At 39.4% G+C, this 23534-nt stretch overlaps 4 protein-coding genes across 8 annotated transcripts in view; 2 read left to right on the top strand and 2 right to left on the bottom strand.

The window, feature by feature from the left end:
• Window positions 1–21843, top strand: part of LOC103004316 (uncharacterized) — a 353565-nt gene extending 331722 nt beyond the window's left edge. Inside the window, 2 exon segments of the mRNA XM_007179046.2 lie at window positions 15128–15417; window positions 21531–21843. Coding sequence (XP_007179108.2) covers window positions 15128–15417; window positions 21531–21843 — 603 coding nt within the window.
• Window positions 1274–14064, bottom strand: LOC103003205 (histone H2B type 1-J-like). 5 transcript variants are annotated; one of them, XM_057554220.1, is made up of 4 exons: window positions 13496–14064; window positions 11928–11981; window positions 4642–4682; window positions 1274–4507 (listed from the first exon to the last, which is right to left on the bottom strand). In XM_057554220.1, exon 1 carries the CDS (start codon window positions 14045–14047, stop codon window positions 13667–13669), a length of 381 nt encoding a protein of 126 aa, XP_057410203.1. In that variant the 5' UTR covers window positions 14048–14064; the 3' UTR covers window positions 1274–4507; window positions 4642–4682; window positions 11928–11981; window positions 13496–13666. The 5 variants fall into 5 exon arrangements, with proteins under 5 accessions (XP_057410203.1, XP_057410205.1, XP_057410204.1 ...); XM_057554222.1 differs by having other exon boundaries at window positions 11798–11981; window positions 13664–14064; XM_057554221.1 differs by having other exon boundaries at window positions 4642–4685; window positions 13664–14064.
• Window positions 14374–14769, top strand: LOC103003484 (histone H2A type 1-like). The gene has a single exon (XM_007179043.2). It carries the CDS (start codon window positions 14374–14376, stop codon window positions 14767–14769), a length of 396 nt encoding a protein of 131 aa, XP_007179105.1.
• On the bottom strand, window positions 21787–23280 carry LOC103004037 (histone H2B type 1-K-like). The gene is made up of 2 exons (XM_007179045.3): window positions 22675–23280; window positions 21787–21839 (listed from the first exon to the last, which is right to left on the bottom strand). The coding sequence occupies exon 1, from the start codon at window positions 23278–23280 to the stop codon at window positions 22900–22902; it is 381 nt and encodes a 126-aa protein (XP_007179107.3). The 3' UTR covers window positions 21787–21839; window positions 22675–22899.
• Between the last annotated feature and the right edge of the window lie 254 nt (window positions 23281–23534).

Here is a 23534-nt window from a genome sequence, read left to right as displayed (position 1 = left end):
AGGGTGAATCCCTACCAGGAAGAGAAACTCTTATCAATGGAGAAAGTACCCGACTTAAATGTGCATAAGAACATTACCCTTGCTTACTGTGTTTTTCCTGATAACCTCCTGTAACTGATGTCCCCAATCACCACCATCTTTCTTTTGTCTTTAGCTGAAGATGGCACTTAATGTAGTGGCTCGGGGCATTTCAGGGAGTTGTACTCAGTTTTCCTGGGTATCTCCCATGTATATACAAGGTAAACATGTTGTAGGGGAGCCAAATTTGCCAACCCAAGTGCATCCCTTTGGCATGAGGATTCATTTAGGCTGATTATTTTTAAGAAACAAGACTTGGGGAGTTTTCCTTGTTACCTCCTCCTTAATTGCCTAAAAGAATTTAGATAAAAGGCCTGTTCCAGACTAGAGCTATCACCAGAGGTATCTACAAAATATCTGGGCGAGTTGTGGCAGGGGAAACTTGGCAGGGCATAGAGATCAGACCTCACTCCATTTCCCATTGTCTCTGCCTAGCCCAGGGAACATTTGTTTACCAAGCATATGTTTTCCCACCTCCATGTGAATTGTCTCCCTCCCCACTGACGTGCCAAACCACTACCCCAACATCCTCTTTTGTCTTTAGCTGAAAATGGTATTTAAGATGAGGATTTTGATCATTTTGTCAAGTTACTCAGTTTTCCTGGGTCTCTCCCACATATACATGTTATTAAAGTTTTGTTTGATTTTTCTCTTGTTAAGCTGTCTCATGTCCATTTAATTCTTACACCAGCCAGAATGTTACTGGCTGGAGCCGGAACAGAACTCATATTTGGCTGCTCATTGCTCAAAAGTCAATGTTCGAGAGACAAGCGTTGATGGAAAAAGAAAGATGCTTTATTTAGGAAGCAGGCAACCTGGGGAGATGGCAGACTTGCCTCCCAAAAACCATCTCCAAGTCGCCAGTTAGAGTGAAAAGGGTTCTATGGGGAAAAACTGGAAAGTTTCAGGGGTGGACTTCCTTTCCAGTTTAGATGACTCTTTCTTTCTCTTTCCTGTTCTCTCTCTCTTCTCCTCCCTTTCTCTCCCTCTCTTTCTCTCTCTGTCTCTCTCCCCTAAATAAAACAAATGAGACAATCCAGGGCAACAGTTTTGTGGAAAGAAATGAGTATCAGGCAGTACTAGACAATGCAAAAACAAAATCCTGTACAGATTTGAATCCAACACCTCTTGCTTACCAGTAGAATGTACAACAAACAACAATCCTTATATTGTATTAAAATTAATTTATTTGATATGCATCATATGGACAACTTTTAAGAGCATGCCAGTAGAATTTTAGAATTTGTCATTAAGTCACATATTGTTTGGAGCAGGAAACATACCAAGACAAAGCTCCTTGGTACAAAACACTGTCAAGGCCTGAACAAAGGAAGCTGTCAATTGTGGAAAAGGAAAGATACAAATTGTCTGTTTTTCATTTCCTATCTTGACAGCTATAAAAAGTTGTTCCAAAAAAAAAAAAAACAAACACAGGTCTTTCCACTCTCCAGGACAAATCAACAAATACTGAAGTTTACAAGCTAGGTGTTGAAAATGTGCTAGGTTACAGTGTGATAGTTACTGCTCTTGGGGAGATGGAGATGTTCAGAAAAGAAGCCACACACACCCCCAAAAAAATATATGGTGGGAAAGTAAAAACACCAAACAAGTATAAATAAAAAGCTGTGGGGAGTTTAGAGAAAAACAATGTATCAGATCAAAGCAATCAAGAATGGGCATTAAAGAATAAAACTGAAGCAAGAAAAGAGCGTAGAGGCCACAAGCATGGAAATGGGAACTTCTCTCTGAGGAAAGAAGAACTTGTTTAATTGGGTATAAAACATTCATTCAGGATAGAAATGAATTTTTAGTAAGCTCGAAAGTTGCACATAATGTTGAGTAATGGTTTGAAATTCAGATTAAGGGGATGGAAGATCTTTTGAAGAACTTTGAGCAGAGGAGTTACATTTCAAACTGAGTTTTGAAGTACACTTCTTTAGCTGTGTCAGAAAGATTACAAGATGGTGTGTCTAGAGGTGAAGAAACCAGAAGCTATTCAAACATGGAAGGGCCCCAGATGCTGGGCCATGTTCCTTCCATCAGCCTCTGAAGTAAGAGGTGGCCTATATGTGACACAGCATTTCCTCTACAGTACTATGTACCACGAATGGCTGAAGGAATGAGTGAAAAGAAAAAGAATGTGCAGGAATAATCTACAAGATCTGGCAAGCCCTCGGAGGTGGGGATATCTCTTTAACTGGTGAAGAAATCCTCAAATCTGTAAATATGTGTTAAGAGAACTTGCAAGGACACATGGAGAAGGAACATGGAGAGAACATGAGCTGAGATGGAAGAAAGAACACACATTTTAGAATCAAAAAAATTTGCTTTCCAGTACTGGCTTTGCCACTTATCAGCCATGTGACTTGAAGAATTTATTTTCCCCTGAGCCTCAGCTTCACATCTAAAATGGGGATAATGATATATGTTCATGAATAAATTAAATTAGATTAAATAAAGCAATGTGAGTAATTAGATTTTTATATTTCTGTGGTACACAGCACTGGACAGATAGTGGCGATTATTGCTATGAGGTCCTTTTGATGGTATTTTGAAGAGGATCTCAGGCCACTTGGTTGGAAGTGCAGATTTAAAGGCGTTTAGGCTGGAGACAAGTTTGGCAGTAATTCGTCCCTTCATTGGTTGGACTAGATAGAATACTCCATCTACTATGGCCAGAGAGGAGACTATGGGCAGTGAAAGAGTGATTGAAATTTCGGAAGGCAAGGGAGTTCAGGTGAAGAAAAAAGACTAGCCAAATGCGAACACAACTGTCTCCACTCACATGTCCACAGGGTCCTCCCGCTGGATGAGCAGCGAATGGCATCGACAGCACTGCCCTCTAGTGCTGGGTCCCTCTAACTGCAGGGGTGAAATGGAAGCCTTGGCCCATGTGGAGAAGTCCTTAGATACCAGTGTTTCTCTACTGGGAGAAATGTTAATTCAGAAAACAGTACTTTGAGGGGAGGGAGATTTGTCATTTCCTGTTAGCCACAACCCCTGAAACCAACCAGGCTGCATGTTTTTCCTGACAGAATGGCGCTAAGTTTGAAATTCTGAGAGGGCAGACTATCTTGATGTGACACAATGTGTCACTTGCCTTATTTGGCATATAAAAATAAAATAATGTATGTACCAATAACCATTAATGAAAAATATTTAGGAAGAAGAAGCAATCTGAGTTTTAACAAAACCAAAGGTTTTTGCAGGGGAGAGAAAACTGGGAGTCACCAGAAGGAGCACTCAGAGAATGGCAGGAAGTGAAAACAATTTGTCTTTGATCTGTTGAATCCCAAGGAAGGATTTCTTTACTTCCTTTACACCCAAGGAAGTAAAGAAAATTCTTTGAGGGTTTCCCATAACAGCAGTGGAGCCAAGGAATATTACTTTATCCAGATATACTTTGTGCCAAGCACCGTTCTAGAAGCTTGGGGATACAGTAGTGATCAAAGTAGACCAAAACAGAAAAATACATCTCCCAAGGGACTTACATTCTGGTGAAGAGGGCAGTATGGTGAAGATTATAAGCAAAAGAATAAGTATATAGCATGCCAGATCTTGATACGCATTATGAAGAAAAATATAGTAATAGAAATAGGAAATTTGCATGGGGTGGCTTAATTATTAAAGATGACAGTCAAAGGCGGCCTCACTGACAAGACGAATACTTGCATTAGGACCTCAATGCCCCTTATTACAAAGCATGGAAGTCCCATCTCAGGAAGGGAACAGGAATTCAGCCACCCCAGAGCTTTCCGGACCAGGTTCAGCCCCTGGGCAGCTCATCGAAGAGTCCCAGGCTTCCTCTCAAATAAGCATCAGGCTTATTTTCAGGGAAGATGCAGCCAGTGTAGGAAAAGGTTTGGCCTCAGGTTACACTCCTAGGATCACTGGCTCAGGTGCACCTGCTGAGAAGTTTCAGCCACTCTACTTACTAATAGGAAAGAGTTCCAAGCTAGATAATGAGAAAAGCAAGGCACAGAACCGTGAAAGGAATATAGCCACTGGCCATTTATGTTAATGGAGACATAACAGAATTCACCCTTACATATTTGTGTTTGTATAAAGAAATTCCAGATGGGTACACAGGAAACTAATAAATGTGGTTCTTTGTTATTGATGGGGGAACTGGGCAGATGAGGGCTGTGTTTGAAATAGGATTGTTTATTGTATTATTTATATATGCAATTATTAAACCCTAGCAATGGACTGCCTAGTAGAAACCACAAAACAATATTAGCTACATTTTCTTAAAGGGCCACAAGATGGCGATAGCGTTTCTTGATTGTCGAGCCTGTGAGATGGGAGGAGGGGACGGCTGCTGCTATGAGCTCCTCCCTTGTGCAAATGGCCTTCTTGTTCCCTTAGTTCAGTCGCCAGAATTTCTCTTTGCCAGCACTTGATTCCTCTCATTGTCACCCCTTGTTGACTGAAAGAGAATTATGTTCGTTAATTGGGCCAGCTTTCTTGAAACCTTTTTTTGGGGAGGAGGGTAAGGGGGAGGGAGGCGGGGAAAGGATTATGGAGGTCTTGAAGTATACCCAAAAGTACACGAAAACGTACCTCCAGGTGTCCATCAGACAAGCTTCAACAATTACCAACATCTGCTTTGTTTCATTATCCAGGCATACATTGTGGGGGAGGGTAGCAATGTAAAGAAATCATAAACATGTTTTTTTCAATCATGAATATTTTCACAAACATCCTAACGGATACAGAGTTAAACAAAATACAAGATTTTCTCACCTAAGAAAAATTGTAAATGATTTGTAACATCATCCAATATCTAGTACTAAAAAAAAATCCTCAATGGCCTCAAATATTTTTTTACAATGATTTTGTCTGAATGGTATTCCATAAGATCTACAAATGGCATTTGGTTACTGTGTCTCTTAAATCTATTTTAATTCATGATGTTTAACCAAATCTGAGTTTGCTCTTTGGAAAAGGAGTTGAGAAACTATAATCTGGGTGATGGGAATTCTCATTGTCCATGGGTGGTCACTGCTTGCAGACCTTTTCTCTGAAAAGTGATGGGGGAAATAAGGGTTTTCTTAAAAGAAAAAAAAAAAAAAGATCATACTGATATTTTCCATTCAAATTTAAGTCAAAAGAGTTTTTTACTTAACATTTTTTAATAGATTTTTCTTGGAGTATAATTGCTTCACAATACTGTGTTAGTTTCTGTTGTACAACAAAGTGAATCAGCCATATGCATACATATATCCCCATATCCCCTCCCTCTTGAGCCTCCCTGCCACCCTCGCTATCCCACCCCTCTAGGTCTTCGCAAAGCACTGAGCTGATCTCCCTGTGCTATGCTGCCACTTTCCACTAGTCAACTATTTTACATTTGTTAGTGTATATATGTCAATGCTACTCTCACTTCGCCCCAACTTCCCCCTCCCCACTGTGTCCTCAAGTCCATTCTCTATGTCTACGTCTTTATTCCTGCCCTGCCACTAGGTTCATCAGCACCATTTTGTTTTTTTTTTACTTAACATCTTTAAGGTTATAATTGAAATTCTTTTATTCTGAAAAACTTAGTTTCTTATATGATAAAAAAAGACTTGTTTTCTCTATAGACAAAATAAGAAAAGACATCTTAACACTTTAATTATTCTGAATTAGAAACTAGAATGAAAAAGAAAAGAAAGGTTTGAACCTACTAAAATCTGACCTCGAGTGAGGTCAAGGTCAGATTTTAGTAGAAATAGACTTTTCAACTCTTTCCTCATTTAAAATTGATATTCACTAATATTCTGTCCTTCCCAAATTAAGAACATAGAAGTCTTGACGCTGCAAAATAGTTTAAAAAGAAAATGCCTCCTCTAATGAAGTGTAACATAACACTCTTATCTTCACGGTTAGTACTTTTGTTTCTTGTTTAAGAAATCCTTTGGTACTGTGAGATATTTTCTTATCTTACCCTCTAAAAAGGCTTAATGGTTTTCCTGTTACATTTAAGGGTCTTTTTTCCCCTGTGGGTAACCAATCGTCCTGATAAATTTTTGAACAGCTTATCTTTTCCTCACTTACCTCACCATTTTCACTTCTAAAGATTCAACAAAATATTAGATATGATCTTTGCCTTTCTATCTAATTCAGCTGGTAAATGTGTCCATCTCTGTGCAATACCACCCAGTATTATAGCTATATGACTCTTTTTTTAACACTGAATCATATTCTACCTCATCAGGAGTTTCTTGGATTTTTTTTTTACCCTTTTGATCCTCAAATAAATGTTAGAATTAACTTCCAAAATTCCAAAGCTAGGATTTTGACTGAAATTACCTGATTTTGTCAGTCCTCCTTTGGATACTAAAACTTCTAAAAAAATAAAGTAAAATAAACACAGCAGAGATGCAAGGATGGAAAGTGAAATTTTTCAAGTTGGTAATTAAGTAAGTGTAATAATAGCAGTGGTACCACTCCATTTCTACCTCTTAGTTCTTTAACAAATGTGTTTTGACAAGGGGAAGGGGAGAAATTATGCCAATTCTTTGTCACTATTCAGCACACATACAGTATCCAGTTGAACAGGACTCCAGTAATGTGCCAAACTGCTAGGTGCCACTTTGAGTCTCCCAATAATTGATAAGGCTGCTTCTTTATCAACGAAGGATGTGGTACACATTAAGACTGCAATAAAATAGGAACATACATATCGATAATTACCTTAAATGTAAATGGATTAAATGCTCCCACCAAAAGACACAGATTGGCTGAATGGACACAAAAACAAGACCCGTATATATGCTGTCTACAAGAGACCCACTTCACACCTAGGGACACATACAGATGGAAAGTGAGAGGATGGAATAAGATATTCCATGGAAATGGAAATCAAAAGAAAGCTGGAGTAACAATTCTCATATCAGACAAAATAGACTTTAAAATAAAGACGATTACAAGAGACAAAGAAGGACACTACATAATGATCAAGGGATCAATCCAAGAAGAAGATATAACAATTGTAAATATTTATGCACCCAACATAGGAGCACCTCAATACATAAGGCAAATACTAACAGCCATAAAAGGGGAAATTGACAGTAACACAATCATAGTAGGGGACTTTAACACCCCACTTTCACCAGTGGACAGATCATCCAAAATGAAAATAAATAAGGAAACACAAACTTTAAATGATACATTAAACAAGATGGACTTAATTGATATTTATAGGACATTCCATCCAAAAACAACACAATACACATTCTTCTCAAGTGCTCATGGAACATTCTCCAGGATAGACCATACTTTGGGTCACAAATCAAGCCTTGGTAAATTTAAGAAAATTGAAATCGTATCAAGTATCTTTTCCGACCACAACGCTATGAGACTAGATATCAATTACAGGAAAAAATCTGTAAGAAATACAAACACATGGAGGCTAAACAACACACTACTTGATAACCAAGAGATCACTGAAGAAATCAGAGGAAATCAAAAAATACCTAGAAACAAATGACAATGAAAACACGATGACCCAAAACCTATGGGATGCAGCAAAAGCATTTCTAAGAAGGAAGTTTATAGCAATACAATCCTACCTTAAGAAACAAGAAACATCTCAAATAAACAACCTAACCTTACACCTAAAGCAATTAGAGAAAGAAGAACAAAAAACCCCCAAAGTTAGCAGAAGGAAAGAAATCATAAAGATCGGATTAGAAATAAATGAAGACGAAATGAAGGAAATGATAGCAAAGCTCAATAAAACTAAAAGCTGGTTCTTTGAGAAGATAAACAAAATTGATAAACCATTACCCAGACTTATCAAGAAAAAAAGGGAGAAGATTCAAATCAATAGAATTAGAAATGAAAAAGGAGAAGTAACAACTGTCACTGCATAAATACAAAGGATCATGAGAGATTACTACAAGCAACTCTATGCCAGTAAAACGGACAACCTGGAAGAAATGGACAAATTCTTAGAAATGCATAACCTGCCGAGACTGAACCAGGAAGAAATAGAAAATATGAACAGACCAATCACAGGCACTGAAATTGAAACTGTGATTAAAAATCTTCCAACAAACAAAAGCCCAGGACCAGATGGCTTCACAGGCGAATTCTATCAAACATTTAGAGAAGAGCTAACACCCATCCTTCTCAAACTCTTCCAAAATATAGCAGAGGGAGGAACACTCCCAAACTCATTCTACGAGGCCACCATCACTCTGATACCAAAACCAGAAAAAGATGTCACAAAGAAAGAAAACTACAGGCCAATATCACTGATGAAAATAGATGCAAAAATCCTCAACAAAATACTAGCAAACAGAATCCAACAGCACATTAAAAGGATCATACACTATGATCAAGTGGGGTTTATCCCAGGCATGCAAGGATTCTTCAATATGCGCAAATCAATCAACGTGATACACCATATTAACAAACTGAAGGAGAAAAACCATATGATCATCTCAATAGATGCAGAGAAAGCTTTCGAGAAAATTCAACACCCATTTATGATACAAACGCTCCAGAAAGTAGGCATAGAGGGAACTTTCCTCAACATAATAAAGGCCATGTATGACAAACCCACAGCCAACATCGTCCTCAATGGTGAAAAACTGAAACCATTTCCACTAAGATCAGGAACAAGACAAGGTTGCCCACTCTCACCACTATTATTCAACATAGTTTTGGAAGTTTTACCAACAGCAATCAGAGAAGAAAAAAAAATAAAAGGAATCCAAACTGGAAAAGAAGTAAAGCTGTCACTGTTGGCAGATGACATGATACTATACATAGAGAATCCTAAAGATGCTACCAGAAAACTAATAGAGTTAATCAATGAATTTGGTAAAGTAGCAGGACACAAAATTAATGCACAGAAATCTCTTGCATTCCTATACACTAATGATGAAAAATCTGAAAGTGAAATTAGGAAAACATTCCCATTTACCATTGCAACAAAAAGAATAAAATATCTAGGAATAAACCTACCTAAGGAGACAAAAGACCTGTATGCAGAAAATTATAAGACACTGATGAAAGAAATTAAAGATGATACAAATAGATGGACAGATATACCATGTTCTTGGATTGGAAGAATCAACATTGTGAAAATGACTCTACTACCCAAAGCAATCTACAGATTCAATGCAGTCCCTATCAAACTACCACTAGCATTTTTCACAGAACTAGAACAAAAAATTTCACAATTTGTATGGAAACACAAAAGACCCCGAATAGCCAAAGCAATCTTGAGAAAGAAAAACGGGAGCTGGAGGAATCAGGCTCCCTGACTTCAGACTATACTACAAAGCTACAGTAATCAAGACAGTATGGTACTGACACAGAAACAGAAATATAGATCAATGGAACAGGATAGAAAGCCCAGAGATAAACCGACGCACATATGGTCACCTTATCTTTGATAAAGGAGGCAAGAATATACAGTGGAGAAAAGACAGCCTCTTCAATAAGTGGTGCTGGGAAAACTGGACAGCTACATGTAAAAGAATGAAATTAGAACACTCCCTAACACCACACACAAAAATAAACTCAAAATGGATCAAAGACCTAAATGTAAGGCCAGACACCATCAAACTCTTAGAGGAAAACATAGGCAGAACACTCTATGACATAAATCACAGCAAGATCCTTTTTGACCCACCTCCTAGAGAAATGGAAATAAAAACAAAAATCAACAAATGGGACCTAATGAAACTTAAAAGCTTTTGCACAGCAAAGGAAACCATAAACAAGACGAAAAGACAACCTTCAGAATGGGAGAAAATATTTGCAAACGAAGCAGCTGACAAAGGATTGATCTCCAAAATTTACAAGCAGCTCATGCAGCTCAACATTAAAAAAAAAAAAAAACCCAATCCAAAAATGGGCAGAAGACCTAAATAAACATTTCTCCAAAGAAGATATACAGATTGCCAACAGACACATGAAAGAATGCTCAACATCATTAATCATTAGAGAAATGCAAATCAAAACTACAATGAGATATCATGTCACACCAGTCAGAATGGCCATCATCAAAAAATCTAGAAACAATAAATGCTGGAAAGGGTGTGGAGAAAAGGGAACCCTCTTGCACTGTTGGTGGGAATGTAAATTGATACAGCCACTATGGAGAACAGTATGGAGGTTCCTTAAAAAACTAAAAATAGAACTACCATACGACCCAGCAATCCCACTACTGGACATATACCCTGAGAAAACCATAATTCAAAAAGAGTCATGTACCACAATGTTCATTGCAGCTCTATTTACAATAGCCAGGACATGGAAGCAACTGAAGTGTCCATCAACAGATGAATGGATAAAGAAGATGTGGCACATATATACAATGGAATATTACTCAGCCATAAAAAGGAAAGAAACTGAGTTATTTGTAGTGAGGTGGATGGACCTAGAGACTGTCATGCAGAGTGAAGTAAGTCAGAAAGAGAAAAACAAATACCGTATGCTAACACATATGTATGGAATCTAAAAAAAAAAAAATGGTCATGAAGAACCTAGGGGCAAGATGGGAATAAAGATGCAGACCTACTAGAGAATGGACTTGAGGATACAGGGAGGGGGAAGGGTAAGCTGGGACAAAGTGAGAGAGTGGCATGGACATATATACACTACCAAACGTAAAATAGATAGCTAGTGGGAAGCAGTGGCATAGCGCAGGGAGATCAGCTCGGTGCTTTGTGACCACCTAGAGGGGTGGGATAGGGAGGGTGGGAGGGAGGGAGATGCAAGAGAGAAGAGATATGGGGACATATGTATATGTATAACTGATTTACTTTGTCATAAAGCAGAAACTAACACACCATTGTAAAGCAATTATACTCCAATAAAGATGTTAAAAAAAAAAAAGATTGCAGTAAGTCTCATTGCCATTTGTACATCGCCTTACTTTTTCTCTATAATGTATTGAGATCGGTTAAAAAAATGTTGTGAGAGATGAGGTATAAAGTATTCAAGAGGTCCACAGATAGTCTTGCTAGCAACAACATAAGAGAAAGCGAAGCACATCCAAATCTAGAGTAAGTGTCTACCTCGTCGGAGACAAATCCCTGCCTCATCCAGGACAAAATTTATTGAAATCAATGGATAGTTTGTAAATGTAGTTATTACTAATTGAGTATTTTCCATATATCATCAACAATTGAAAATAAAATTAACGGAAATTTATATTATAATGAAATTAACTCTAACATAGCAAAGATAAGGTTATAATTGAAGAACAGATATCTGCATGGTATCTACATATAGGGCCACTAATCTTTTGACAGACTCTGTCAGTGTGTCTCTATTAACTTCTGAGGGAATGGGTGCCCTGATTTCAATAACCATTGTAGATTAGTTTAAAAAAAAAATGTGTACAGTAGAAAAGGAAATATAATCATTTAATGTACCTTGAAAAAAAGTCCTTTACAACCAGCTGGTTCATCTAAGGCAATAGTCAAGGCATCATTTTGATTTGTGACCTCTGGGGAAGACCTGGCAATTAGTTCTAAGTATTGTGAGCAACAAATGTCTATTTATTTTGTGATAAGATACATCACAACGTACATTTTTTCAAATGACATACTGTGTTAGTTTAGCCTTGAACCAGTTCTTCTGAAGCTGATTACCAATGAGATAAACTGATAGCATTTGGTTTTTCAAGCAAAGGAGTAAATCCTCCCCTTACTAATAAGGGGATTCCATCAAGGTGCAAACAACCCAAAAGATGAAAATTTGATTTATTTACCTGGTTTATTTATCTCTTAGGCAGTTTCATTTTCTGCGTAACAGGAGAATTGGCTGGGACCTTTTCAACTTTGTAGTTTTAAAAAATTTAGTCTTTATGAATTTTCATCTGGGGATAAAGGATGACTCACCTTCTATTCCAATCCCTCTCCTTCTTCCACAGATTTTATTCTGATTGCTATATACTAAAAGACAAAGAAACAACCAAAAAAGTATTTAGCTTGGAAATTATCATCTAATTGTTTGGATTAATGGAGAAGATGGGAGGTTCACGTGACACATGACACAACAAGAAACAAAAATCATTTATGTTCTGTTTATTTACAGGACTCGGTTACCATTAGTGTTGGATAGAGATGGTGAAAGAAAAGAACTTTTTTCTTTCTTCCTTTCTTTCTTTATTTTTCATGTCATAATGAGTGTACATTCTCTATATGGAAACACACAACAAGCCAGTTAGCAGCAACTCAAATAGATATATGAGACACTGTGGAAGCAGTTTCCAAATTCTGGACAAGCTGTTAGAAAAAGCTCAAAAAAGGGAAGAAATTTCAGAGAGCAGGCAAGGCTAAAGTGGGCGTTGAAACATGGGTAGGCTTTGGGTCAACAAAGGGGAAGAGTACATTTGATAGTGGATTTAACAAATATTAATTGCTTTTAGACATTATTACTATGCTAAATTTAGATCCATTTTAGATAAACTAGGTGCTTTATTTACGTAAATTAAATTCATTGAAAATCACGACCTAAATCAAAAAACAGCCATAGTGGAAGCTTCCAAACTTTATAGATAATGGCTTTTGACCTAAAAGAGACACGTAATTTTAAACAACCGTAATCTAGAGAAGCATTGTTTGTTGAGTGCCTGGTTCTCATTTATGACAACCTGAACGACGCGGAATTTGTTTTTCTTCACTGGTTCCAGGCAATGTTAAAACAGCATTTAAAATACCAACCAAAGCAACTTTAAAATAGAAACGGATTTTTTTCAGAAAAAAGTTTGAGATAAACGCCCTCAAGGTTCTCGCCTTCATCGGACCCCAAATAGTCATGTTTAGTCTTGTAATGTTTCCTATTATATGGATATAGCGCAAAACGAAAACAATATTCTCATTAGAAATAAACCGTTGGTATTTCTCAAGCTGAAAATCACATCCACCAAGCTCCTTTCTCTCCAAAGAAAATTTCGATTTTTAAATAAATCTCATTCTCGAAAGGGAAAAAGAACTAAGAAAAAGACAAAAATGAAAAAAGCAGGAACTACCCAAAAACGTTTATTTAAGGAGCTTCTGTGTGCTAGACTGAGAAACAGGAAGTGGATTCCTCCCGCGCACCGAAACCCCCTGTCTCTTCCTGGATGCCGGCAACCAATCAGGCCGTGGAGGGAAAGAGCGGGCGCCCGGGCAAATTTAAACTGCCCGCGCAATCTCTGCACCCCCGCGGGAATCCAATTCTTTGTCCCAGAGCCGTTTTGGATTTACTACGAATTTAAAAATTAACTCCTCCCTCGTTACTTAACCCTAAATGGTAACCCTAATAGATATCAGAATTGGTACCTGAGCCCTTTTAAACATACGAAGTACCTAAACGACAATGAAAAGGCCAGGGCAGGGTTACAAGGAGTTTCAGAGTTTTGCCAGGGTCAGGTAACATCATCTTTGTAGTTAGCGTTTTTGTAGTTAGCGTATCTCAAGCTTACCGTGACAGGAAAGTCCTAAAGAACTGCTCAGTAATTGCTCTACTTCGCACACTAAATACTGTAATGAGCTACGAAGGCCCAGCGCAGAAACAGAACCAGCACCAGCTCTCTCTCTGAGCATATGGTGGCTCTTAAAAGAGCCGTTAAAACTGTTTGCAACCCACTCACTGTTTACTTGGCGCTGGTGTACTTGGTGACAGCCTTGGTGCCCTCGGACACGGCGTGCTTGGCCAGCTCCCCGGGCAGCAGTAGGCGCACGGCCGTCTGGATTTCCCTGGACGTGATGGTCGACCGCTTGTTGTAATGCGCGAGGCGCGACGCCTCGCCCGCGATGCGCTCGAAAATGTCGTTGACAAACGAGTTCATGATGCCCATGGCCTTAGACGAAATACCGGTGTCCGGGTGAACCTGCTTCAGCACCTTGTACACATAGATGGAATAACTCTCTTTGCGGCTGCGTTTGCGCTTTTTACCATCCTTCTTCTGCGCTTTAGTAACCGCCTTCTTGGATCCCTTCTTCGGAGCAGGAGCAGATTTAGCCGCTTCCGGCATGATAAAAAGCAACTCAAAAGCACTCAGGAGAAAGAAAAATAGCGGGATGAAAGATACGATGTGTCCTTTTTATATAGAACCTCTTATGCAAATAAGGTGATAAGTTAAAGTCTTGTGTCTGATTGGTGGCTGTTCAAGAAGCCGTCAGAAATTAGTTCTGCCCAATCACAACGCAAGAATCCTAATGCCGCCTTTCCATTGGTTAAAATGAAGCCACAATCCTAACCAATGACATACCTCCTTTTTCGCGCCCAATAAGGGATATAAAAAGTGCTGCCCCTATGCTTTTGTTCTGTTAGCCTTCTGAGGTGTAGTCGTATCGTTTTATGATGTCTGGACGGGGCAAGCAAGGCGGGAAAGTACGCGCCAAGGCCAAGACCCGCTCTTCACGGGCCGGGCTCCAGTTCCCCGTGGGCCGAGTGCACCGCCTGCTCCGCAAGGGCAACTACGCCGAGCGAGTCGGGGCTGGCGCGCCGGTGTACCTGGCGGCGGTGCTGGAGTACCTGACCGCGGAGATTCTGGAGTTGGCGGGCAACGCGGCCCGCGACAACAAGAAGACGCGTATCATTCCGCGTCATCTGCAGCTGGCTATTCGAAACGACGAGGAGCTTAACAAGCTACTGGGCAAAGTCACCATCGCTCAGGGTGGCGTACTGCCCAATATCCAGGCTGTGCTGCTGCCCAAAAAGACCGAGAGCCACCACAAGGCCAAGGGCAAGTAATTGCCCAGATTATAGCAACTGGAATAAGTTAAAACCAAAGGCTCTTTTCAGGGCCACCCATATTTTCTGTAGGAGAGCTTAACATTTGTTACGTTGGACGATGAAACGGGGTAGTGGGATTTAATAAAAGCTTGAGTCACTTTACCATTTTCTGCCTTGTTGAAAGCAAAGTAAGGTAAAAACATTTCATCACGTTTTAAAGAAAGTTAGCTGCAGTGATTGTCTACGGATTTATTAGGACTTTATCGCTAATCTTTAATAGGTGTGCGTCCACAGGTAACCATTAGCATCATCAGTTTCTGAAATATTTTGGTACAAAAGAGGCACTACCCTGACTCGAATTTGGCAGACGGTGCAGCAAGGACCTGACAAGGCGGCTTGCGAGAGCGCGCCGGCCACGGGCAGCGTGAAGAAGCCGCACCGCTACCGGCCCGGCACGGTGGCCCTGCGCGAGATCCGCCGCTACCAGAAGTCCACGGAGCTGCTGATCCGCAAGCTGCCGTTCCAGCGGTTGGTGCGCGAGATCGCGCAGGACTTCAAGACCGACCTGCTCTTCCAGAGCTCGGCCGTGATGGCGCTGCAGGAGGCGTGCGAGGCCTAACTGGTGGGGCTCTTCGAGGACACCAACCTGTATGCCATCCACGCCAAGCGCGTCACCATCATGCCCAAGGACATCCAGTTCCCCTACAGATCAACGGAGAGCTTCGTGGCACAATAGTCTCCCCCACCCAAATACTGTCAGCCACATACGTTTTCCCTAACAGTACATGTGCCACGAGGCAATGTTGCTACGTTAAAATATTGGGATTACATCTGTAGATGGGACACCACTCTGGAGCCCGAGAAAGGTTTCTCATATTTGGGATGCGGCCTAAATATCAAGTGCTGTTGCCTCAGGAGAACTTGACAGGTTAGTTATTTCTAACAAACTTTAAACCGATCAAGACATTTGAGGAAATGTTTTCCATAACTTTTGCTATTGAAATGTAAAGTGTTGCCAATCACGCAGACTTAAACTTCTGCCTCGTAGACTTAAAGTAAGTGTGGGGTAAGGAAAATAATATAGAGGATTATGATATGTTTCGACAAAATAGTTGGTAAGTAGTGGAGAAATGTGTGTTGTGGGCTCCTGACAGAAACCAAGTCAGCAAAACTGACAGGGTTACCTTTGAAAGAGTTATTTGATGTGACATTACAAGTAACTTCTGTTGCTGTAACCAAATAAGGAATACCCCTGCCAATGGTTTTTACTGCCTAGGTCGCAGAATCTAGCCTCTTACTCTCCACTCACTGAACTCTTTTAATTGATGTCATCTCAAAATAAAAGACGTTAACTTTTTTTTTTCTTGAATATCGTGAACACCTTTGGCTGTGTGGTGACTAATTGGAAAATTCTCAGAATAATGTTTTAAGTGTACAAAATGCAAAAGTTGCAAAAAAATTTATTACATTACAGTTATCAAAGTATTTTTAAAAGTAAATTTGATAGAGTGACATATGTGCTTATATAGTTAACACAGTACATAACACAATCTTTTAGGGAGCCTAACTGCCATCAGTAATAAGTATAAAAGATGGTTTAAGATAACTCAGCAATTGCTATGAAAAATGAAACATCTGTGATTTCCACGGGTAACAAAGTAACAGGTACTGAGGTTTGAGGCCTAAATTCATAATAAAGTGAAATGCCAAAGTTCAGTTAAAGGTTAATTAAAATATATATTTTTCTCCATCTAAACTCATGGACTTCCCCCCTCACCACTACCGCCACCACCCCATCCACATCCTGCTGATTTTTATCCTCAGAGGTATTGTGGCATATATGGATCCCAGGTGAAAAACCCTTGCTGTAAGATTTGGTCAATCTAACCTATTCTTTTGCAACTTAATTATGATTTTTCACTGACGCTGCCTCTTCATAGCTGGAATTTCTTTAGCACTTAAGTCTACTAATATCTCATATAGTTATTCATACCCTTTTATTGTCTCTGTTTTTTGTACTTAAAAGAGAACTACTTCCAATCCTAGTATAAATAAGACTTCTTGAAATAAAAAGAAATGCCAACAACAATATCTAACAATGATAGACACTCAAATGACCCATCAAAAAGCAGTAAAATATTTGACTTTTCATAGGCTTTTTAGAAGTTAGGTAACCCAAATGATTTCATTCATTATTCAATTGTTCTGTCTTTAAATATGTCTTCCAATTGTAGGGAAGAAAAATAATTTTTCCTCCACCCTTCTGAGTTTCTGGCTGAGAGCCTGTAAGCAGATAGGTTAGGGGGGTCCCCGCACCTGACAAGGGATTGAACCCGGGCCCTTGGCAGTGAAAGCGTGGAATCCTAACCACTGGACCACCGGGGAATTCCCAGGAATGGCTTTATTTACATGAGAAGCCATTTTGGCCTAAGCCATTTTGTGATCTAAGCGTGGCCGCAATGCTTGCCCTTGAACGTGTCTCAGTAATCAATGATCTTAAGGAAAGTAAGGGAGTGCAGGAACAAAGGAAAAGCAGTCAAGAAAAAATAGTTCAACAATAAAAACAAAGTCCTAGTTCCTCCTCAAGGGATATAGATAAAAATCTGATACAGTCTTTGAGTTCTGCAGGAACTAAGGCCCCCACCTAGGTGGAGAATGGAATGATAATTTTGCCCCTAGTGACTTCAGATCAACTAAAGCTTGGACTATGTCAGCCTTTGCCCCAATTCTGTGCTGAATTCTCTGCTTGAGCCCCTTCATGAATATGCATGTACCCTTAGCTTAAAACTTCCCCAGTTTTGCTGTTCAGGGAGACACTGCTTTGGGAAGATCCCTAGTGTTCTCCTTACTTGCTGCAAGTAGTAATAAATTCTTTCTTCCTTCCCCTGATCTTTGGCTTGGTTGTGTCTTTTGGTGCGACACCCACCAAGAGGCGAACCCAGTTTTCGGGTAACAAGCCCTGTAATAAAAGCCAAATTCGAAAGAGAAAAACAGGTTTCTTAACAACTATACCTCATGTATACATGGGAGAAACCCAGGGAAAAATGAGTACCTCTAGAGGTGCCTTAGAATTCCAGGGAATTCCCTGGTGGCTTTCACTGACAAGGTCGCGAGTTCAATCCCTGGTCAGGGAATTAAGATCCCGCAAGCTGTGAGGTGCGGCCAAAAAACAAAACAAAACAAACAAAAAGAACTCCAGCTTAAATACCATCTTCTGCTAAAGATGGAAGGGAGGTCAGGTACAGGGAGGTTACCAGGGAAACAAGGGTAAGCTTTGTTAGGCATATTTAAATTGATGCCTTCTCCATTGATAAGGGTCTAAAGTTGTTTTACTAGTTGTGTGTATATCCGTTACAGTCAGTTTGGGCATCTATTCTGCCCAAACTATTTGGGCATTTGCCCATCTATTTGGGCATTTTGAGATAGAAAGTTAAAGATCAAGTTTAAGATTAAGAATATTTAAGGAAGATCAAGAGCAGAGAAAGCAAGGGTAGAAAGTGAGTTCACAGAGATAGGCAGAGGTCAGATCATGTAGGGCTTTATGATCATGTAGGGTTTTATATGCCATGCTATAAGTTTTTGCAAATCATTCTAAGAGTTTTGAACAGAGGAATGGCATAACCTGATTTACATTTCTTTGAAAGTTCACTAAGGCAACTGTATGGTGAATACAAAGTTTAGAAGTAATGATATAAATTAGGAAGCTATTGCAGTGGTCTTTTTGAGAGATAATGGTGGTTTGGCTTAAATTGGAGTAATAGACAATGGTTAGGTATAGGATATATTTCACAAGTGTAACCAATAAAGTTTGCTGCTGGATTTGATTTGTACTGTGTAGGAGAGGAAAAAAAAATTTTCCCTTTGAATTCTTGGCTGCGACTGCCTAGAATAAAAGACAAGTTAAAAAGAGAAAAACCACCAAAATTTTATTAACATGTATACCTCATGTATACAGGAGAGACACAGGAAAAATGAGTAAACTCCTCAAGATGGCCCAAGCCACCACCTTACACACCATCTTTAGCTAAAGACAAAAGAAAGTTGTGTAGGGGAGGGGAGACACATTATCAGAAAAAAGCATAATAAACAAGGGTTTGTTATGCAGGTTAAAGTGGGTGTCTTCTCCCATAAGATCTTTTTCATGATTTAGAATCATCCTTCTCTTCATAGTATAGAGAGGGAGACACAAATGGAGCTTTCCTCTATAAATATGTGTTTCTTACAAAAAGGTAACTTCTGTTTTCAGAGATTCACCTGTCTATGCTGTTTCTCAAAAATAATTAGTTCAAAATAACCCTTATGACAAAGAGGCATAGTTTGGGGTGGCATATTCAGCTGCCCTTCAACAGTGAAAGAACATAAAGATACAAAGAAAATACTTTATTTGAACTGTTCATCTCGACATATTAAGTCAGTTACTATGTTAGAAAATGGCCCGAAGAGCATTGTCTTTTTATAAAATAATATATTGTATGTTTATAGAACAATAAACCTTCGCTTATGAATTTCAGAAATTATAAAGAATCTGACAAACTTTTCAGATATCCATCCATTGCTAGTCTTATAATCACTAGTTGTTATGCAAAAACTTATGAAATCAGATAGTTGGTGGGAATTTTACTCATTTTTAAAGTAGAGAAGGGGGCCTCCCCTGTTGGTCCAGTGGTTAAGACCCCGCGCTCACAATGCAAAGGGCCTGGGTTCCATCCCTGCATGCCGCAGCTAAAGACCCCACAGGCTGCAACGAAGGTCCCGCGTGCCGCATAAGACCCGGCTCAGCCAAATAAATAATTTTTTTTTTTTTTAAAGTAGAGAAGGGTCTGTAAAATATATTCCAGTTAACTAATGTTGGGAAAATATAATGTAAAACAAAAGAAGAAAGTTTATTATTGAATAAGCTTAATGCTTATTCAAAATATTATGCTCTACACGGGCAATCTTTTAAAGAGATTGCAAAGAGAGAGAAAAAAATCTCACTCTTTTATATAGGTAAGTAGATACTACCCATTACATTAGGTAGGTTTTGCAATCTGGAGTCAGGAAACTGGGAAATAGAGTACTATTTTCCTTGATGATTAAAGAGAGGACTCTAAGGTCCTTGAGGAAACTTTCCTGAGTTAAGAGGCTGGCAAAGGGCTTTTTTAGCCATTTTAAGTACATTTGAAAAGAACAGAGAAAGAAATTTTGAAAGAGAAAAAGGAAAGGAAAGGGACCCTTGGGGAGAATTAAGCTTCTTATATTCAATTTGTATTTGGCCTTAACTTAACTTGTTGAATTATGCTGGCTCTATACCCATCTCTGTAATATATACTGAATTTTGTTCCTGTTGGTTGAATCAGTTTTGTTTTTGCAAAGGTTTTTATTTATTTTATGAAATTTATAGTTTATAGGAATACTTTGAAAATACTGTATTGCAACCTTGCTGAAAGTAACTCTCATTGAAATAAAGTGAAAGAAAATCATTGAATAACAATGGGATTATATGCTAATGCTGAAAGACGGGATTAAAATTTCTCAGAATTTAATAGTAAAATAGTATATATTTTTTAAATTAAGTATATATAACCAAGAATATTTGAAATATATAATCATTCTTTTAATAAAGGCTTTCTTAGACAAAGGTAGACTTTCTTTTCTCTGCATTTGAATTTTCTACTTGTTCACTAATGACAAATTAACTGCTCTCCTAATTAATGAAAGTTAAAAATTTTTTTTAAATTATATGTTACCTAGAAAAAAAAATCTACTGAGACATTTAAAGACCCAGATTCGGTATTTTGGAGGTTAGGAGGACACAGTACTTCAAAAATAACAAATTTACCCTAATAAATTGTATAGATTTAATACAGTTAAGAGTACCAAAAAACTACTTTGTTGCAGCTAGATAAAATGATTTATTTTTCTATAATAGTAGAAATTAATTTGAAATAAATAATTATGAGGTATGAATTCACAGGCAAATACTTATTTTTCAACATTACAAATAATTAAAATGCTAGAGCACTATACATAGACTGATCAGCAGAACAATAAAAACTCGAAATAATTTTAAGTGAAATATTCAAGAAACGATCACTTAAGTTCCTCAAATCAGTGGAGAAAATATTTACTATGTTATACTGATTAGCCAGCTGGTTAATTTTTTAAAAGTTAATTCTCTATACAAGAAACCAAGTCTGGATTATTATAGAGTTAAAATTTTTAATGATTCTACCCATTATCAGTAAAATAATAATAGGAACTTATATTAAAAATGAAAATTGACACACATTTGGTGGAAGAGAATTTAGCAATATACCTGGAAGATCTTGAAATTCTCTATTTTATTAGCCCATCTTGCTCTATTTCTAGGTAGTATATTTCCCCCATATATTAGGAGAAAAACTTCATAAAATGGTATTAACCGTATGCAAATACTGGTAGAAGAAGAAGACACATGTATATAGGTATAGATAAAAGCAGAATATTTTATTCTCTGTGCTATTTTATGTATCATCTACAATGTTAAAGTTTTGTTGTTTAACGAGGATGAGGAGCGAAACACATTAAATGAGAAAAGGGGAGAAAAATACCCTAGGTCTTGAGGAATCAAAAGAATTAACTGAAAGAGAACAAACAGGAGTAGTATGGCCGGCTTGTTCCTTTAGGTCTTTAGGTCCCCTCCCCCAACCCAGAGGGATTCCCGCCACAGCTCTTTTGGTTTTCACTCTGGTCCGCAGAGGTTACTTTTTAAAAGGAGCTGCGACAAGTTGAATGCAGTTTTCTGCTCATTTCCTGAGAATGTCCGGACGTGGTAAGGGGGGGAAAGGTTTGGGGAAAGGGGGCGCCAAGCGCCACCGCAAAGTCTTGCGCGACAATATCCAGGGCATCACCAAGCCCGCCATCCGCCGCCTGGCCCGGCGTGGAGGTGTCAAGCGCATTTCTGGTCTCATCTACGAGGAGACCCGTGGGGTGCTGAAAGTGTTCTTGGAGAACGTGATCCGGGACGCCGTCACCTACACCGAGCACGCCAAGCGCAAGACGGTCACGGCCATGGACGTAGTCTACGCGCTCAAGCGCCAAGGACGTACTCTCTACGGCTTCGGCGGCTAAAAGAAAAAAGTTGGATCCTGTTTGTTTATTAAAAAGGCCCTTTTTAGGGCCCCCAACTTTTCAAGGAAAGGGCTAAAGTAACAATCCGTCTGTACGCTGGTGTCTTAAACCATTTAAAATAGATCGCTCAAGGCAGTTCACATAGTTAACTCTAGGGTGTGGAAAATATGGGCAGAGCACAGTATTTAGTGATCGCGGGCCAAGATTCCCCCGGGCACGGGTGGGGCCTCCAACAAGCTTCTCGGCTGCGGGTTGGATTTGTCTGGAGGCCTGAGTTTTATGAGACCAGAGGCCTGGACTCAGGCCCAACTCTAAAACCTCCCTCCAGTCCTTTATATTTCTTAATGTCAGGGGTGAAGGGTATGACCTTGTTTTTCCCCATTTTACCACCCGTTACTTGTTTCTCTAGCCGTATATGGTTTTTAAAAACTAGTAAATTGGCCACATAAAATCTTTTTTGTGGGCCCTCATATTACATATCTTTACTCTGAAGACATGTTTCTCTTTGCCTTGCAGACTTTATTCCTCCTGGCTGGGGGGGGGGGTGGGGGGGGGCGGGGGGGGCAGGGAGGGCGACGGAGAGTTCTAGCATTGTCCTGACCGCAAATGGGCTGGAAAGGCCAAAATTTAAAAGCCGAGGGAAAGCATTGTTTTGCCAATTTAATGCTCTTCCCGCCATTCTTTTTAAGTACATCGTACGGCCAGGGACATGAGATAACTGCTGAGTTAAAAGGCTACATTTTGGGAGGTCATTGGAGACCAAGTTTACTAATACATACAGAAGACCCCCGAAACAAGAATGATTCGCTTTGTGTTCACGTGTTAACTTACCAGGTCTACGGGCCGTGTTTCTGAGGCACTTGGTTTCCTTCTATTCAGAGGCAAATTACGACCACAGTACATATGATTCAGTACAATAGAATTCTCAGTCGCTCACATTATTGCTAGAACTTAAACCTAAATTCAGAGTTCGTATTTTCAGCTCTAATACTGACAACTTAGTGGCTCTTAAAAGAGCCTTTGGGGTTAGATCTAAAAAACAGTTACTTGACAAGTTTACTTGGCGCTGGTGTACTTGGTAACAGCCTTGGTACCCTCGGACACAGCGTGCTTCGCCAGCTCCCCGGGCAACAGCAGGCGTACGGCCGTCTGAATCTCCCTGGACGTGATGGTCGAGCGCTTGTTGTAGTGCGCCAGGCGCGACGCCTCGCCCGCGATGCGCTCGAAGATGTCATTAACGAACGAGTTCATGATGCCCATGGCTTTGGACGAGATGCCGGTGTCTGGGTGGACCTGCTTCAGCACCTTGTACACGTACACGGAGTAGCTCTCCTTGCGGCTGCGCTTCCGTTTCTTGCCATCCTTCTTCTGCGCTTTGGTCACCGCCTTCTTAGAACCCTTCTTCGGGGCCAGAGCGGACTTCGCCAGCTCAGGCATGATCTATAAAATCAAGCAACGTACAGCGACGAAAAAATAATAGAAACCCACCGTACCTCATTTATATAGAACCTCTTATGCAAATAAGGTAAGTTGAAGTCCTATGTCTGATTGGTGACTGTTCAAGAAGCCGTCAGAAATTAGTTCTGCCCAATCAGAACGCAAGAATCCCAATTTCGCCTTTCCATTGGTTAAAATGAAGCCACATCCTAACCAATGACACGCTTTCTTTTTCGCGCCCAATAGGGTTATAA

Source organism: Balaenoptera acutorostrata, chromosome 10, assembly GCF_949987535.1.
Source record: "Balaenoptera acutorostrata chromosome 10, mBalAcu1.1, whole genome shotgun sequence".
Lineage (NCBI taxonomy): Eukaryota > Metazoa > Chordata > Mammalia > Artiodactyla > Balaenopteridae > Balaenoptera > Balaenoptera acutorostrata.
Note: the sequence above shows the minus strand (reverse complement) of the source record. Positions and strands in the feature narration are given on the sequence as shown.